The sequence below is a fragment of the Sinohyriopsis cumingii genome, unplaced genomic scaffold (genome assembly GCF_028554795.1).
Source record: "Sinohyriopsis cumingii isolate HCF-2022 unplaced genomic scaffold, ASM2855479v2 utg001180l, whole genome shotgun sequence".
Lineage (NCBI taxonomy): Eukaryota > Metazoa > Mollusca > Bivalvia > Unionida > Unionidae > Sinohyriopsis > Sinohyriopsis cumingii.
In genome coordinates, this window is record NW_028315969.1 from 557,073 (window position 1) to 575,504 (window position 18,432).

General features: G+C 34.2%; 1 protein-coding gene across 9 annotated transcripts in view; it reads right to left on the reverse strand.

Moving 5' to 3' along the window:
• Nucleotides 1–691: 691 nt before the first annotated feature.
• LOC149772740 (metallophosphoesterase 1-like) overlaps nucleotides 692–18,432 on the reverse strand; it is a 59,100-nt gene continuing 41,359 nt past the window's right edge. For 7 of the 9 annotated variants that reach the window (XM_089947394.1, XM_089947393.1, XM_089947388.1 and 4 more), the window contains 3 exons: nucleotides 17,612–17,662; nucleotides 15,031–15,226; nucleotides 692–12,208 (listed from right to left, as the gene is read on the reverse strand). In XM_089947394.1, the coding sequence (XP_089803520.1) occupies nucleotides 12,060–12,208; nucleotides 15,031–15,226; nucleotides 17,612–17,662 (396 nt within the window). In that variant the 3' untranslated portion in view covers nucleotides 692–12,059. The remainder of the gene's footprint in view (nucleotides 12,209–15,030; nucleotides 15,227–17,611; nucleotides 17,663–18,432) is intronic. The other 2 variants (XM_089947395.1, XM_089947397.1) reach the window with 2 other exon arrangements.

Sequence of the window (18,432 nt, forward strand, 5' to 3'; positions counted from 1 at the left end):
GGTGTCAAGCTTATCTCTAATGGTTTGTACTTTGTCACAGAAGAAATCTGCAAACATGTCCGGAAGGTCGACTGGAGAGAAGGTAGTTGGAAGTGGTGTTGATTTGTTCCTTGACATTAGCTTGTTAGTAATCTTGAAATAGGTTTGGCAAGATATTCAGATGATTATACAAGATCAGCGGGCCCATCAATGATGTTTGCTAAAGATACATCTAATCAACCTGAACACGCAAATGTAAGAATGAATGCAGCTGGGGACGCTGTTGCATCGATAAACAAAAATGTCAACTTAGGCTTTTCTGCACGTCGATCAATATTAAATGATGAAGAAGCTTTTTCATGTGCAATTCAACTATCTCATATCTTTGGATTTTGTAGAAATGTTAGAAAGGTTATTTGTGGAGCTAAACATAGTTGTACTCGTAAGAAAAGCCAATGACAATGATGCAATCTAGCATGGTGCTGCTGCTCACAACTGTATGATAAGATTAAAATAACTTTCATATGGACGCCAGTAATGACCCCATCAATTGCTGAAGAACAAAAATTACTTTCTTTTATGGTTAGGCATTCATTTATAGCCCGAGGGACAGCAAGACTGAGGAGACAGATAACTGAATCAGGAATGATAATGCAAGGTGAGCGTATTTAGAGTTAGGCATCAGGGAAGAAATAATAACATACACCATGACTGTTGCTGCAGGCCACTTTTAGTGACTTCAGTATAGATTATATATACATAAAAGTCAAGTAAAATGATGTACAAATGCATATCAAAGTTACTGCTATAATAGCATAGCTTCTCTATGCACACTTCATACATTCTTTAGCCTTACTTTATATGCATATTGAAGCTCAAGTGCTTGAAAGCTTGGACTCCGACTGCCACAATATAAATATCCCCATGAAATATTAATAATGAAATACACAAAGAGGAAGAACGATTGACTATTAAGCCAGGAGATTACATTAATCAACAGTAACAAAATTCATTATTTTTCATGAAACTTGATGCATACAATATCACCGTCTCTCTCTCTCTCTCTCTCTCTCTCTCTATATATATATCATAAAAACTGAATGCACTACAATCCAATATATATATATATATATATATATATATATATATATATATATATATATATATATATATATATATATATATGGGTGTGTGTGTGTGTGTGTGTGTAGTATTAATATCAATATGCACACAAACATAGAAATACATATAATTATCTTTTTTATATGAAAAAAACAGAAGAAAAAAATAGGAAGGCTGTGTAGGGGCGGAGACTTCAAAATCCCTACAAAATATGTTACTGAAACCGGGATCGAGTCTCTGCTCCTCTGCAGCTCAGTTGAAAGCGACGCTAATTACAATTCAAGTAACTGAGCGCAGTTGCAAGCCCTGCCAAATGATTGGCCAATGAAACCCACGTGGCCACTATGAGGTAATTCAATTGCCCTTCGGGCTTTGCTCACTGTCATTACAGAGTAAGGTTAAAAGGAGACCCAACCTCATCACAACACCCATAAATGTACTTACGCAGGCGTAATAGTTTTATGGATTCAGGTGGTAAATAATTGTTATCATGGTTGACAATGACAACAGATAGCATTCAAAGTAATATTGCTGGGTTATTTACATGGCAAATAGCATCAAAACAAGGAGTTTCTGCGCCGAGGCATATATTTATCGTGTTACAATATATTAATCGACTAGATTCACAAGAACATAGTCACATGATATTTGACATACTTGCGGTTAGTGAAGTTTCTTTACAAATAAATGAACATCAAGAACCATCTAAAGATATATTGTTACATTTTGACCAAAATCATATAGCACGTGCATATTATCGTTTGATGACATTTATGGTACGTGATCAAAATATAGAGACCGGTTTACAATATCGCAGTTAGATTTTAGAAATCTGTATCCGATATATTACTTGTCATTGGAGCATCTTGATTTATCTAGATAATCTGTTGTTGATATTCACTTTCGAGATCTTGTAAACCCCCTTGGTGGTGCTAATTGCAGAGCAATTGGAGTTATTCTTTCAGATAAAGCAATGTTACTTGAAGGTGCTGGTGGAAGAATGCGAGTTATTAACACTCCTATAGAAAACATGAAATTAAATCGCTCATTATATTATAAAATGTCATAGAGTCAAGTTAGAGTTAGTCTGACTTCCATTCAGGTGAAAAAATTACAATTAAAACTCGCGAGTAAATGCGGAACAAAAATATCACTACAAAAGATCAAATTTCTAATGGTGGACCAAACAAAATAATCGTTACCCAAGACTCAATTTAAACATTTTAATAAGGCTTTAGAATCAACTTCATCTTTCTCCGAGCACTATTAAAGACATGATTAAAGTAGGTGGTATATTTCCACTTCTTGCAGCTATACCAGGAATAATAGCCGCTGCAGCTCCAGTCATTGCAAAAACAGCTGCTCTTGGTGTTTTAAGTGGTACTGCCGGAAAGGTTGGTAGTATGCTTGTTGATAAAATAACAGGAAAGGGATATAAAAAAAAAGGGAAGGGGTCTAAGATTACAGGGAACCCCCTATCGATACGGGAAAGGTCTGAGACTTCTAGGAACACTTCGTTAATCCGTCCAATGTCTAACTTTGATTTACCTGATGCTGCTAAAAATTAAATATACAATTGTTTAGAGTTGTTTTTATGCATGATGAATTACCAAACCAACCAAACAATTCTGAAACAGGAATCATAAATCTTGATGATAATTCAGGGCCTGGTACTCATTGGGGGGCATGCGCAATTGATCCATGTGGAATTGTTTATTTTGATTCATACGGGTTGGCTCCACCAACTGAATTTTTAAAATATATAAACACAATAAAAACTTGTCTGGTTTTCAACATTACCAACACAAACACTGACTGATCCACCGATATGTGGTAGTGAAGTAATTAATGTGCTCAAATGCTATAAGAAAATCAACTTTACCACCTCATAAATTTGTGCATAATTATACAAGTAACCGCGTCGATTTAAATAGATCTTAAAGTATAATGGTTGATATTTACGGAAAATCTTCTACCAAGGACAAGAAGAAGAAAAAAAGATGATGCTGATTTGTCAAATTACGCGACTAAAGATGAACTCGCTGATATTATGAAGCTCTGTGGAGTTGACCGAGATGAAGTTGTTATTTTTCAGGACAAATATGGTGTTTTAATGACGAGCAACGTCAAATGGAATGATATAGTTCGTAGAGTTCTTGGTGCTACCACAGATAACATTCCAGTATTTACTGATGGCGGTAGAATCAGAGACTCGAATATATCATTCGCAACTATTAGAAATTAAATTGCAAGAAGCATTGTTAATCGTTTGCGGAACACAGGTGATACAATGACAGGTGAACTCAGCATGAACGGAAATAAAACAGTTGTTTAAGAGATCCAACATCTCATGAAGATGCTGCAAAAAATATGTAGACACAGTAGATACTAAATTATCCACGCTGCGAGCTGAGCATGATGCTCATGTAAACGCATTTAAAAGACTTCGTAGAAAAACTTTCAAAAACTTAATGAAATCACAGATGATTTCTTTGGCACTCCGTTGACTGCCGATGTAAAACTCGTTGATATTAAAACAGCAATATCAGAAATTGAAATGTTTAGAAAAAAACTAGAAGGTGTCATAAGTGGGATACCTGAGATCGTTAAAATAATTACTCTGATTAAAATCCTCCATGGGCAGATTACCAACATAGTATACACAGTATCATCAGGATTCTCAACATGGTCACAGCAAAATAAAACTCTCAAACATACTGCAGAATTCACTGGTGTGTATAGACTGTGTTCACTGCTTCAAAATTTTAGATATTTACTAAGTATCCCTGGCGGCATAATAATAATAATAATAATAATAATAATGAGAACTTTGTATAGCGCCTAATCTTTAGAAGCTCTAAGCGCTTTACAACATTAAACACCTATATGATAAAAAACATATAATGATATGATACAAAAACAAACACCATGAAATTAGAAAACATTAAAAAACATGCTGAGAATATTTAAGGTAGGAAACATTATTAGGTCTTTAAGTTTGTTCTTGCAGTCGAAATAAGTGAGTTTTGAGAGCCCTCTTGAATGTGATCACTGTGTCTTTGTGTCCAAGTTCAGTGGGCAATTCATTCCACGTTGCTGGGCCCTGGTATGCAAAAGAACGCTGTTCATATGACTTTGTTTTCATAGTGGGAATAATGAGTATACAATTGTCAGAAGAGGAGTGTAAGTATCTTGCTGGTGTGTACACATGGGTGAGGTCGGATAGGTATGTTGAACTAGAGTCCGACAGTGAAACGTAGCACAGAGAACAAATTTTGTGTTTGATTCTGGATCGAATGAATAGCCAGTGTACGGTACAGAGCAGCGGGGAACTGTGCTCTGATTGTGGCACTCTAAGTATGATCCGAGCAGCTGTGTTTTGAACTTTTTGAAGTTTCTGGAGTAGATATTGAGATGAACCAGACAGAATTGAGTTACAATAGTCCTGTCTTGAAAGTACTAATGAACACACAAGTGTTTTAGTGGCATCAACTGAAAGATATTTGCGAACTGACACGAAGAAAGAGAGGTAACCACTAAATTACTCTGTCAAGGAGAGGAGAGTTATCTCTTCATACAGAATTATATCTCTTGTAAGCAGTACGAAGATGGGGTTTTCATACTTTCCATCTACAAACCCTCCACGATGATTTTTTTAGTGTCCCATGAACATAAATCAGTTTAAAATGATAAATTGATAATTTATCATAATTAAACTACTGAACGACAAAAACAGAAAAGAAATTAAATAAATATTTAGTAAATATAATCGAGGTAACTACTTATCTACTTGTTCATCAAATATCCTCCTTGGTGTACAGCTTTAGTGCAATGCTTTCATAACATATCCTCCTTGGTCCATGGCTTTAGTGCAATGCTTTCATCACATACCCTCCTTGGTGTACAGCTTTAGTGCAATGCTTTCATCAAATATCCTCCTTGGTGCACAGCTTAATAGTAATGCTTTTATAACATATCCTCCTTGGTCCATGGCTTTTGCAATGCTTTCATCACATACCATCCTTGGTGTACAGCTTTAGTGCAATTTTTTCATTACATATCCTCCTTGGTGTACAGCTTTAGTGCAATGCTTTCATAACAAATCCTCCTTGGTGTACAGGTTTAGTGCTATGCTTTCATCTAATATCCTCTTTGGTGTACAGGTTTAGTGCAATGCTTTCATAACAAATCCTTCTTGGTCCATGGCTTTAGTGCAATGCTTTCATCACATAACCTCCTTGGTGTACAGCTTTAGTGCAATGCTTTCATCACATACCATCCTTGGTGTACAGCTTTAGTGCAATTCTTTATTACATATCCTCCTTGGTGTACAGCTTTAGTGCAATGCTTTCATAACATATCCTTCTTGGTGTACAGCTTTAGTGCAATGCTTTCAAAACATATCCTCTTTGGTCTCTGGCTTTTGCAATGCTTTCATCATATATCCTCCTTGGCGTACAGCTTTAGTCAAATGCTTTCATTACATATCATCATTGGTGTACAGCTTTAGTGCAATGCTTTAATCACATACCCTCCTTGGTCGGCAGCTTTAATGCAATGCTTCCATCACATATCCTCCTTGGTGTACAGCTTTAGTGCAATGCTTTCATCACATATCCTCCTTGGTCCATGACTTTAGTACAATGCTTTCATCACATATCCTCCTTGGTGTACAACTTTAGTACAATGCTTTCATCACATATCCTCCTAGGTGTACAGCTTTAGTGTAATGCTTCCATCACATATCCTCCTTGGTGTACAGCTTTAGTGCAATGCTTTCATCACATATCATTGGTGTACAGCTTTAGTGCAATGCTTTAATCACATACCCTCCTTGGTACAATGATTCTATCACATATCCTCCTTGGTGTACAACTTTAGTACAATGCTTTCAGCACATATCCTCCTTGATGTACAGCTATAGTGCAAATGCTTTCATCACATATCCTCCTTGGTGTGCAGCTTTAGTGCAATGCTTTCATCACATATCCTCCTTGGTGTACAGCTTTAGTACAATGGTTCCATCACATATCCTCCTTGCTGGACAGCTTTAGTGCCATGCTTTCATTACATATCCTCCTTGGACCACAGCTTTAGTGCAGTGCTTTCATAACATATCCTTCTTGCTCCATGCCTTGAGTACAATGCTTTCATAACATATCCTCCTCAGTGTACAGCTTTACTGCAATGCTTTCATAACATATCCTCCTGGTGTACAGCTTTAGTGCAATGCTTGCATCAAATATCCTCCTTGGTGTACAGCTTAATGGCAATGCTTTCATAACATATCCTCCTTGGTCTATGGCTTTAGTGTAATGCTTTCATAACATATCCTCCTCGGTGTACAGCTTTAGTGCTATGCTTTCATCACATACCATCCTTGGTGTACAGCTTTAGTGCAATTCTTTCATTACATATCCTCCTTGGTGTACAGCTTTAGTGCAATGCTTTCATTACATATCCTCCTTGGTGTACAGCTTTAGTGCAATGCTTTTATCCAATATCCTCCTTGGTGTATAGTTTTAGTGCAATGCTTTCATAACATATCCTCCTTGATCCATGGCTTTAGTGCAATGCTTTCATTACATCCTCTTTGATCCATGGCTTTAGAGCAATGCTTTCAATACATATCCTCCTTGGTCCACAGCTTTAGTGCAGTGCTTTCACCACATATCATTCTTGGTCCATAGCTTGAGTACAATGCTTTCATTACATATCCTCCTTGGTCCACGGCTTTAGTGCTTTCATCACAAATCGTCTGTGGTCCATGGCTTCATTGCAGTGCTTTCATCACATATCCTCCTTGGTCTACAGCTTTAGTGCAGTGGTTTCATCACACATCCTCCCTGGTCCATGGCTTTAGTGCAGGGCTTTCATCACATATCCTCCTTGGTCTACAGCTTCAGTGCAGTGCTTTCATCACATATCCTCCTTGCTCCATGGCTTTAGTGCAGGGCTTTCATCACATATCCTCCTAGGTCCACAGCTTTAGTGCAGTGCTTTCATCAGATAACATCCTTTGTCAATAGCTTTAGTGCAGTGCTTTCATCACATATATAAATTTGATATGCAGCAAAACTCCCACTAATAAAGACCACTCAATGGATTTGACAAATGTGGTTTTAATACTGGGGTAGTCTGAATAATGATGTAGAATGAATAATGAAGGAAAAATCTTATTCTCTGAAGCCTGAATATGATAACTGGTTGGCCCTAAAACAATGTAGTGTTTAATGTTTAGTCAGAGTTTAACTGTTTTAATCAGAAGGTTAGAAAGATAGCTTTGGAAAAATAGGAGTTGACTGGACATCATAGCTTTTGAATTTTAAGGATCTATCATTGTAAATGTCATTTCATAGATTAAACATAATTTTTAAGTAACAATTTCATTAAAATAAAACTGACTGCACCAGAAAGGAGTTCTAAAGCACAAGTACACTGTTCATTATGCAAGATTAGTAGAATGGTGCAGTTTATTACCACTCTGTACACTTTTTTGGGGCATGTTACCATGATTACAAACTTAATTGCTTTAAAATCAAGAGCCAAACAAACAATGTAGACCATGATCTACTGTCACACTATATGAAAGCTGATTTGGGTCAATGTAGGTTAGCTTGCTTTTTATAAAAATTACCCAATATTTAGTATTTTGACTTAACTTATACACAATATTAACATTTTTTTTCTCCATCTGAATGAGTAGATGTTCAGTATGCATCCATTCCTTGACAAGGTTATTTAGAATTAATATGGAGGGCAGTATGTTATCATTGTAACCAAATATTTCACCATACACTGTCTTTGACTGGATACAGAACTTTCTAAACCTTCTAAATAGATCAATGGATGATTGCTTTTCAAGTCTTCAAAAGTAGCAGCATATGTTTTAGGGTTCCTACACAGGTTAAATAAAATATGAGTCCCTCAAAAAGACACACTCAGTTTCCAGTATTCCATTCAGAGACTATTTTTGTCTTTATAACTGCTGAATGTTGAAAGCAGCTCTGATATTCTTCAGCGATAACAAGATTTTCAAGATGGTCACCTTCATTTCCACACTGAATGTAAGATCAATAGCATTTTCATCTAGAACCCAATAGACACCATACAAAGTCTTCTTGTGAAAACCACATGTCAATATAGCTTTCAATTTAAGAGTAGCACTATCATGATTTTCCATATGGTTACCATGGTGGCCATATTGGCAGCCAGATGAGTATCATTTTCATTTAAGACCAATTAGACTTTTGTCGAAAACCCCATTCATCCAGGAAGAGTAGCACTAAAAAGATTTTAAAGCTGTGACTATGTCTTGCATAATGTGTTTTAGATTGGCATCATTTCCATTTAGTACCAGCTCAACCTTGGGATAAATGTGTGTGTAAAGTTTCACAGTAATTTCCAAATTAGTATAAGAGTATTAATAACAAGTGTGCTAACAGCCAGCTAGATGAAAGGAGGACCATAGCAGGACAACAAACAACAGGTCACCTCACAACTCTTCTGGCCTTTGACCCAGAGTGCTTTCTGTCAAATTTGGTCTTCTGTTCTGTGCTTTTGGGAATGCAATAAGATAAACAATCTTGATTATTTTGCACCAAACACCATGTCTTGTGTGAACAGCAGATGCCTTCAAGCAATCGGTTGATATTTCCCCCTCATGTTTGCAATTTTGCTGCATCCAGTTTTCAGTCAGAAAACACATTCAAACCTTTGAGTACAACCAAATATAATTTGTTCCTCTATGTTCATGTCAATGAAAAAAGTGTTGTGTGTTATATGACATCAGCAATACACACTACAGTATGGATGCCTATGCTACATATATGGAGTTCACAGATATATTTTTTCCTTTAATACTTTTAATGAAAAATAAAAAAGGGGAATAAATGATAATATAACAAGGTTAGTTTCTTTATTTTTATTATCGAATAAGTGCTTTTTTTAAATCTAATTTATTGCAATTTGCAGTGGGGGGGGGGCACAAATTCAACACAAATTTATTTCGTTTCTTAAGTCTTGGGACATACTGATCTGGGTGAAAAAAGTTTCCCAATATATACAGTAAATATAACAGAAAATATTGTGGGTTTTTTCTCTTTGTTTTAGTAGTTGAGCTATATATAAAGGTAGATTTTGCATGAATTTTAAATGACTACAAATTAGGATTCTTTAAATAAAATGTCTTATCAAGAAGTCATAAAATGGGTTTTCCATTCTTAGGAACAGTTGGGATATGTCATGGGTATTCAGCATTATCTTTAAAGAACAGAAAGTTCTTTACGCCAGGGTGTCTTCAGTCTGACTTGCTAAAATTCTATTAAATTGTTGTTTTTTTTCCATCAGTTATTGTCAATAGATTTTACTTTTCAGTAATGGTAGCCATATTTGATGCCTGATTGACACAATTTGTATGAATGTGAAAGACCTTCATGCTAATATGCTCTTAGCTGTTTAGTTGAAAATGGTCCACTATATACTAAAATATGTTTGCTCCAAGGGACATTAGCTGTTTGGTTGAAAATGGTCCACTATATACTAAAATATGTTTGGTTACAAATGGTCCACTATATACTACAATATGTTTGCTCCAAGAGACATTAGCTGTTTCGTTGAAAATGGTCCACTATATACTAAAATATGTTTGGTTACAAATTGTCCACTATATACTACAATATGTTTGGTTACAAATGGTCCACTATATACTACAATATGTTTGGTTGAAAATGGTCCACTATATACTAAAATATGTTTGCTCCAAGGGACATTAGCTGTTTGGTTGAAAATGGTCCACTATATACTACAATATGTTTGCTCCAAGAGACATTAGCTGTTTGGTTGAAAATGGTCCACTATATACTAAAATATGTTTGCTCCAAGGTACATTAGCTAATTTGATATCACTGTTCTTTATAATGCATGCAGAGTCATTTCTTATTTTCAATATCTCATAATGAAAGTTGTAAGAAATCGGGGTTTTACTGTTACCCTTCTAGGCAGCAGAGTTCACTTCAGTCTCTCATGGTACACCAGCATCTGCATGAATTTCAGAAATGTTAAGAAAGATGCATGATAATGCTTTCATGCAACAATTCTGCCATAGCAACTGTAATCAACAATACTTTTATTGAAAGTGTGCCAATACCAAATATAAACTGAAAATATCCCAGTCAGTCTATTGGAAACACATTGATTCAGTTTACATGTCTGACATTAGTATTCCAGTTTTTCATGTTGTAAATCCTAAAAGAATAAATTTTTGTTTCAAATGTTTTAAGTCAAATTTCATCTTGAATCCTACTCAGTATTGTCACCATTGTCACCAGTGGATAGTGGCTGGATAGTAGCTGTTTACATGCTGCATGTACTTAAATTGGTCTAGATTTATGAAATTCGTTTCGGACCAAAATCTAGGCCAATTTAAGTACATGTAGCATCTAAACAGCTACTATCCAGGTGACATGTTTGTTGACAATGAGATATTGATCAAATGAGGACTACCATTATATATATATATATATATATATATATATATATATATATATATATATATATATATATATATATATATATTTGTTTTTAATTATGTGTTTTCATTAGGGATATGGCTAATACATCAAAAGAACATGTGACATACACTCAAATTCATGAATTTTTCATACATATGTACAATACTTGCTGTAACACAATATGAATTGCATCACATAAAGGTAACACAAATGATGTAAGCTGACAATATACAAGTGTATTTCAAATTAGTTTTGTCTTCATTGAATCAAAATCTCCATTTTATATTTCCTCTCCATGCAATGATCATACATATAACCTTTTTTATGGTGCTAAATAGCCTAACATTGCTGGTGTGCCGTAAAAATAACAAGCAATCAATCAATCAATCAATCAATCCACTCCGTGCAAATCCTACTCTCTGAGGACAGGTCATCTCTTTCAGAGAAATTTCACTTGTTTTGTTTTCACACATACCAAACACTTATCTCAACATCCACTTATCTCAACAATATTACCTTTGGCTTGAGGATATTGAAATAAATACGTGCTACTAGCTTTTGTGGGTGAATCGTATTCATACTGTTCAGATTAACAGAAAAATGAATGGTACAGAATATATTAAGCCCATGAAAAATAAACTCATCCAATTTTTAGGGCTATTTGAATTAATACAACTTTTGATGCAATGCCAGATAACGCTTGCAATCACATCTGAAACTTAATGAGTTGAAATAAAGTATGGAACAAACAACAAAAAATTCAAAATAAATAGAAAACTCTCTCTCTCTCTCTTACAACAAACTACTGATCTGAAATGGCGAAATGGCTCAAAGGATTGCGTGCCGGTCTTGTGACCAAAAGAGTGTAGGTTTGAATCCTACCATTGGACCAGCCTTGGTCAGCTACCATGTTGTGTCCTTGAGCTATACAATGCACTCCAACTGCCTTGGCATTAAATAATCTACATTTGTTGATGTGCCATAAAGCACCAAACTAAACAAAAACAACCACAATACAATCCAATTACCTGCAATTCAGAACAAAAAGTGTAGAGATATATTTGCACTTATCCCTAGATAAACACTTGTAGAAATGATTCACCGTTCATTCTCAGAAAGAATAACTGAACATTTTTCAGCTAATCCATGCCAAACAAATATAAAACATATTGTGCAAAGATGGATATATGCGAGTTTGAAAATCACTTAACAGTGAATACTATATATACTTGCTTATAAGTTGAGTCCAACTGCAAACTGCATAGACCCATAAATGCTGTTGCATAAAGTGCTGGCAGATCTCGGTCTATGCAGTTTGTTAGGAGTAATCTATAAATCAAACAACACAGACTCTGATCTGCTGGTACATTATACGATGGAAGATCAGGGTCTTTATTGTTTGCAGTTGAAGTTGGCTTATATGCAAATATATATGGTACTTCCCTATCAGCTACCTTTCCTTCTGATAAGGCCATTGTGACATTTATCAAATATCCAGAGAAGTGATATAAATAGTATCACAGTCCCATATGAATACAAGATGATGTATCTACTTGGCAACCACAGCACTGAATACTTCAAATGGCCATCAGCTGCTGCAAAGAATTTAAAAAAAAAACATAATAAATTTAAAATATAAGTAACAGATCATATGAAAACAAATGCAAGAGAAATAGGTCCAAAAATTTCCTAACACATCTGTTCTGTTAAATTAAATCTGATAACAAACTAATTTTGTGCCTTAAAAATTTGATTTGAAAATGTAAGCAAAATGTTTGAAGTTAAAACTGACACTAAATAAAAGCAACGATGCAAAACATATGAATAGTTAGTTTCAATATCGTGTTACATGAATAGATTAATAAATTTTCAAACTACTTTATGGATTATGTCATGGGTGCAAGATCCAAATATATTACATAATCCAGAATCAACTAAACAGGCTGCACTGCAAAAGTTTTGTGTCTATTATAAAAGTTTAAATACAAGTGCATAAAGTAAGGACACACAAAATATGTTACCAGACCATATGTTGTGCAATGCTGGATTAAGTTATAAGTTGTTGGTTTCTCCATGGTTCTCTTGGTTCCTCCACATTAAAGACCAGATTAAACTGATATATGCTAGTCTCTTTCTGACTCTGTGCAATTGCCTTGAATCTCAAATGAAGACTTGGGGGCAATTGTTGTAATATTTCCCGAATTGGGAAGATCTGGTGAATGTATATCCAGTTTGATACACCAAAAATAGATATTCATAATGAATGATAGTTTTTGAGTTCATGTTTTGACCATTAATGCACTTTCAATTTTGAATGTTATTACTGCAACTTTTTGAATGAAAAATTCATTTTTAGGAATCATTCGGTTTTATCAGCTCCACCTACTGTCTATGCTGTTTTGAGTAATGTCATATCAATTTCTTGTGACATCAATCATTATGATGATGTAATAACAGTTGCAGGTATAAAGGCAGTCCAAAATGGACACTATTTCCTGTTTTGGAAACTATTAATAATCTTTAAATTTGAATAAAAAATCATTGAATTTTAAAAAAGTTGTTTTGATCCTTGAAATGTCCTATAATTTGTTGAAAAACTGCTTTAAAAGTTTCCACAAATTCCTTGAATTTTTCTGAGAGAGTGCACAACTAGTAAATAAATAAATGGGATAAAATTGGGAAGATAAAATGAATTGCAAGTAGCATCCCTTTGCTGATGGGTGTACTTCTTAATTTTGTGCTTCTTCAACTTTTGTACATTTTTATGCAGTATACTATGATAAACAAAGTATCATGAGAAATTTAATTTCCATGTAACAAATGAAAATACTCCATGAAAACTTTAAAATCAAATCCCTAGGGCTGTATAAACCATGCATTTGCATCCAAGGTGTTTTTCAAGCATGCAGTGGAAAAGGTCAGGGATGTTCCAATGAGACTACCTCATTAACATCTGAGCAATCAAGAGGGTTATTTTTACACTGCACCAGGATTGACATACATGCTTTTGTTTTTCAGTTGTACTGAAAGAAAAATTACACTTGCTACTGGATTGCAGGCTGTATTGTTTTGAAAAATCTTCATTTTTCTGTCATTAGTAATTGATTATGTAATTAGAACAATCATAAAAGATTTACCATGTGCAAGGATTTGTAAAATATTATGGTTACATTATGCAACAGTAAAGAGGTCATGGACACCATTATGGAAAAAGATGCTACTGGTGACGATCAGTGCACAGTATAAGTAAACCTTGCAACCTCATTAATCAAGTCAATTCAACTGAATGGATAACTGCAGCTCACGCGACGAGTGAAAGATCTGACCTAATTATCAGTGGTTTTGAGAAAGCTGGACATGTTTAATTCAGCAATTTGGGGATTATTTATCTGAGAAGAATGTGTGAGTACCATAAGACTTGATTGACATGATGTTGATACAGTGGCTTTGTCCAAAAATAGGTGAAGTGTGAGCTTTAATACTCTGCTGTAATTGTGTATATACATAGTGTTTCATTAATAATAGTGTTTCAAGAAGTAGTTATAGTATTTTACAGGATTTTTATTCTTTTGGATTAAAAATGCATGGATAAAATGAAATGTGTTTTCAGAAGGATTAAATTTTCAACGACAGTTGTACTCTAATGAAGAATTGATTTGAATAAGTATTAAATTTAATTTTCATATACTGTTATTTTGTATTATTTTTTCTTTCATTTTCAGTATTACTATTGTTTGAATGCTTATGCTTTTTCTCTATTCTCTCTCTATCCTTACTTATCTCACAAATCAATTTAAGGCAGTGAATGTAAAATTACAGCTATCAGATACTTTATTGAACGTGTGCATTGAAACAATATAAAATGATTTATAATTCTTGTTTCAAAAGGTTAAAATAAAAAAAATAAAATAAACACATGTAAAAGCTAATATTTAATTACCAGATTACAGTACTGACCTTGATTTATCAAATACTAGTAGTGTGTTACTCTCTAGGAATGAAACACTGTAAGAAAATGGGGAGGGGGGTATCATTCTATGTGGCTCATTTTTCGTTGGGGATTTAAATTTGTGGTTCAGAGCAACAACGAAAACCACCAAAATTTGGTCCCACATGAAAATTGATGATTATATATATATATATATATATATATATATATATATATATATATATATATATATATATATACATACATACACACACACACACAGATACTCACTTATAATAAGTCCAACTACAAACAACATAGCTTCTGATTTGCCATGCAGATCAGGGTCTTTGCTCTAATGATTACTCCTTACAAACAGCGCAGATCCAGATCTGCTGATGCATTATTCACTGGCATATCTAGGTCTATGCAGTTTGCAGTTGGGCAAGTATAAATGGTATATTCGAGTCAAAATTACATGTCACTTACTAACAATGGCAATGCCATAACCCATGTCTGGAACACCCATTCTATAGCTACATGTAGGCACCAAAATTTCTGTCAGGTTATATTTTCCAAGTAAATCAATATCTTCAAACCCAGTAACATGTGCAAGACCATGACGTGCAATATTCCAGCTGTAGAAATCATCTTTCATGCAGTCATCACACAATATTACACCAGGCTGAAGGAGATATAAGCCAAATGTGAGACTTATTCACATAATATTAATGCTTAACTAAAGGAAACATAAATCTAACATGAGACTTAATAGTATATTAATATTGCTGAACTTAAGGAAACAGAAATTTAATGAGACATAATGGTACAGTACATTAACATTGCTAATCTAAAGGAAACAAAGTTAACATGAGACTTAATGGTATACTGACATTGCTAAACTAAAGGAAACAGAAATGTAATGAGAAATACATTGCTACACTTAAGGAAACAGAAGCTTAATGTGAGATTTAATTATATATATATATATATATATATATATATATATATATATATATATATATATATATATATATATATATATATATATATATATATATATATATATATATATTTATATCTAATGAGAAGAAACTCTCACCAATTATGTTCTCTTACCACCAGTAGATGGCTATCCATACAAAATTTGTGTTGTCAATACCAGTGTCAAAATGGACTGGTACAATTCAAGCTGATTTCTGACAGATAATGAGAGGCTGTCAAGTGAAATTGATTATACATAATGAGAGGCTATGTCAAGTGAAATTGATTATACTATATAGAAAGTTTAAACTAGTAAAACATCAAGTATTCAGGCATTTACCTTGTGGATGTAAGAGGAGGTAATTGACAAGTTTCTTCACTTTGTTCATATTGTACATAGATAAGATGGACAGTTTGATCTTTCTAGGAACTTTAAGACTGGATTTGAGAGCTAGCAAAGTTTATTTTTCTAACATTAATCTGACGGGAAATTTTTATTCAAGAGAGAGAAAGGAATTCTGATTAATTTAATAACCACACTGCATTGCTGAAGCAATAGTAATTTAGTGCACAACATTATGGAATATAATATCTTAACCGTTTACCTCATAGAGCATAGTGCCAAAGTGCAGCACGCTATAAAAAGAACACCTGTTACCTAGTCGACTCCATACACATACGGTTGCCTGTGAACTGTTAAGCAATGTAGTGTATGTTACGTTTAACAGCAATTTGAACCATTTTACATTTTTGGTACACATCTATTATATATGGAAAAATTTTGGAGTAAAGTCTGATTGTTATAGCTGTGTAATTATTTTTCACAGAAGAGTTCTTTATGTGCTTTAAAATCTTGAGAGAACTTGTTCACCATCATGTCAGTGAGGCTGCATGACCAACCATAGCTGCCATTTCCCATACTCGAAATTTACAAGTCATCTGAATTTGATAATTTATAAAAACTAATTGCTGCCTATATCAATATCAGAGCCTTTACCTAAGTTACTGAATCTTTCATGGTTGTGATTCTAATCGTGAAAACTTCGTATGTACTGAATGAAATCCGTGACAGCCGTTTTGGAGAGTGGAGATTACGACCCAGTTACTTTAAATAGCAGATATTGACCAGTGCATAAACAGCAACCACGTGATCTGACGTAATTGTCATTCGCAGAAATGAATGTAGTATCTAATAGGGGGGTTTTCCCCAAAGGTGGCGCTACGAAAACCAGCTCAAAATGGCTGATGTTTACAGCAGGCAAAAGGTGCTTATATGCGAATGGAGTAGAGGTGTCCAAAAACGCTTGCATGAGGTAAAGGGTTAAGAATGAAATCTCATTAAACTGAAATCCCCTTTACACAGTATTCTGGTCTCTAGGTCTCCCTCCTTTAAATAAATGAACTTAGTAAACCAAAATCTCATCAAAACCAAAGTTTTCAATGGGTGCAAAAGGCTTTCCATTTTGTGAGGATTCACTGTCTTAGGACTGCTAGAGAGAAAAGATACAGGAACTAAATCAATAACTCAATCAATCAATTCTACACTGAACTACATGGTGACATACCAGACTGAAGGAAACAGGAATAAATACAATGTACAATTACATACTCATTTGCTATGAATTTAAGATAAGACTTAATCATGCTCTGATACTGCTTACCAAAGCAAGCTGGAATTGCATGCAAGATTTTTAATGATAAACTAATAGAAACAGAAAAGGTGAAGCAAGACTTGATCAAATCTTTGTATACTTGACTGAAATAAACAGGAAGTTTATTCATGATAATCAAGCAAGACAGATTCATCTTTTTATGGCCATGCAAAATTACATAAAATGAGATCAATATTATTTTTGTTTATAATTTTAAGATGAAAGTGATTTCAAAAATCTCTTTCCTTAAAACCATTTCAAACAATTAAGAAAGGAAGTGGGAGTCTTTTGGGAATGTCTTATTGCATTAATAGGAAAATGGGAAGAAAATTATAAGGTACCGGTAGTGAGCAAAATGATAAAAAAGATTATCACTGAGAGAAAATTCCAGTCCACTGTATCACTGATATATATTTCCCACATTCAAAACCTACCATATGCCAGTGTCCAGATATTATAAACTTTGGGTGTATTAACTTCAGAACCTGAAAAAATATGAAAAACAGAGTAGTCAAATAATTTTCCAATAAACAATTTGGTCTGTTTCATTTGAATCTAAATGGGAAAAGGAAGGAATGCAATATTTTTAAGGGAAGGTTCTGAGCTATTTTTCTGTTAATTTTTTAAAAAAATGTACAAAACAGAACTGGAGTTCCTCAAAGGGGCAGGTGCTCCAGTGGCCAAAACGAATGCAAGAATGCAAGATAACATCAATTCTTCTTTCAAATTGATGAATGTTGATATTCTTCATCTATAACAAGATTTTTAAATTAGCTGCTGTGGTAGTGACTATACTGGATGTCAAAAATAGGCACCATTATCCTGTCAAACTAACTGGTCTATTCTTAATATCATGTGAGTACTGGATCTCATATGTCCCAGATATGCAAGTTGCAAGATTTGGGTAGTTATGTGACTAACAATGCAAATAGCAGGTCAGATTTCATCAATGCTGCCAGCAGCTAACCTTTGCCAACATCACAGGATGTTGGCGAATCCCAACTTTTCGATAAGCATATAACTCTGACCCTACATCCCAATAAAAATGTCCAAAATATCAAAAATGGTGTGGGATGGGTCAGAGGAAACTTAGATTAAGATGAAATACTATCAAATAGCAAAGAACATCCGAAATTTGAGATGACAGTAGAGTTTATATTAAGTGAACACACCAGCATACAAAATGGACTGGGCTTATGACAGGACAAATGTTCTGACAACTTTAGTTGAATTCTATGCTAAATATGCATGTATG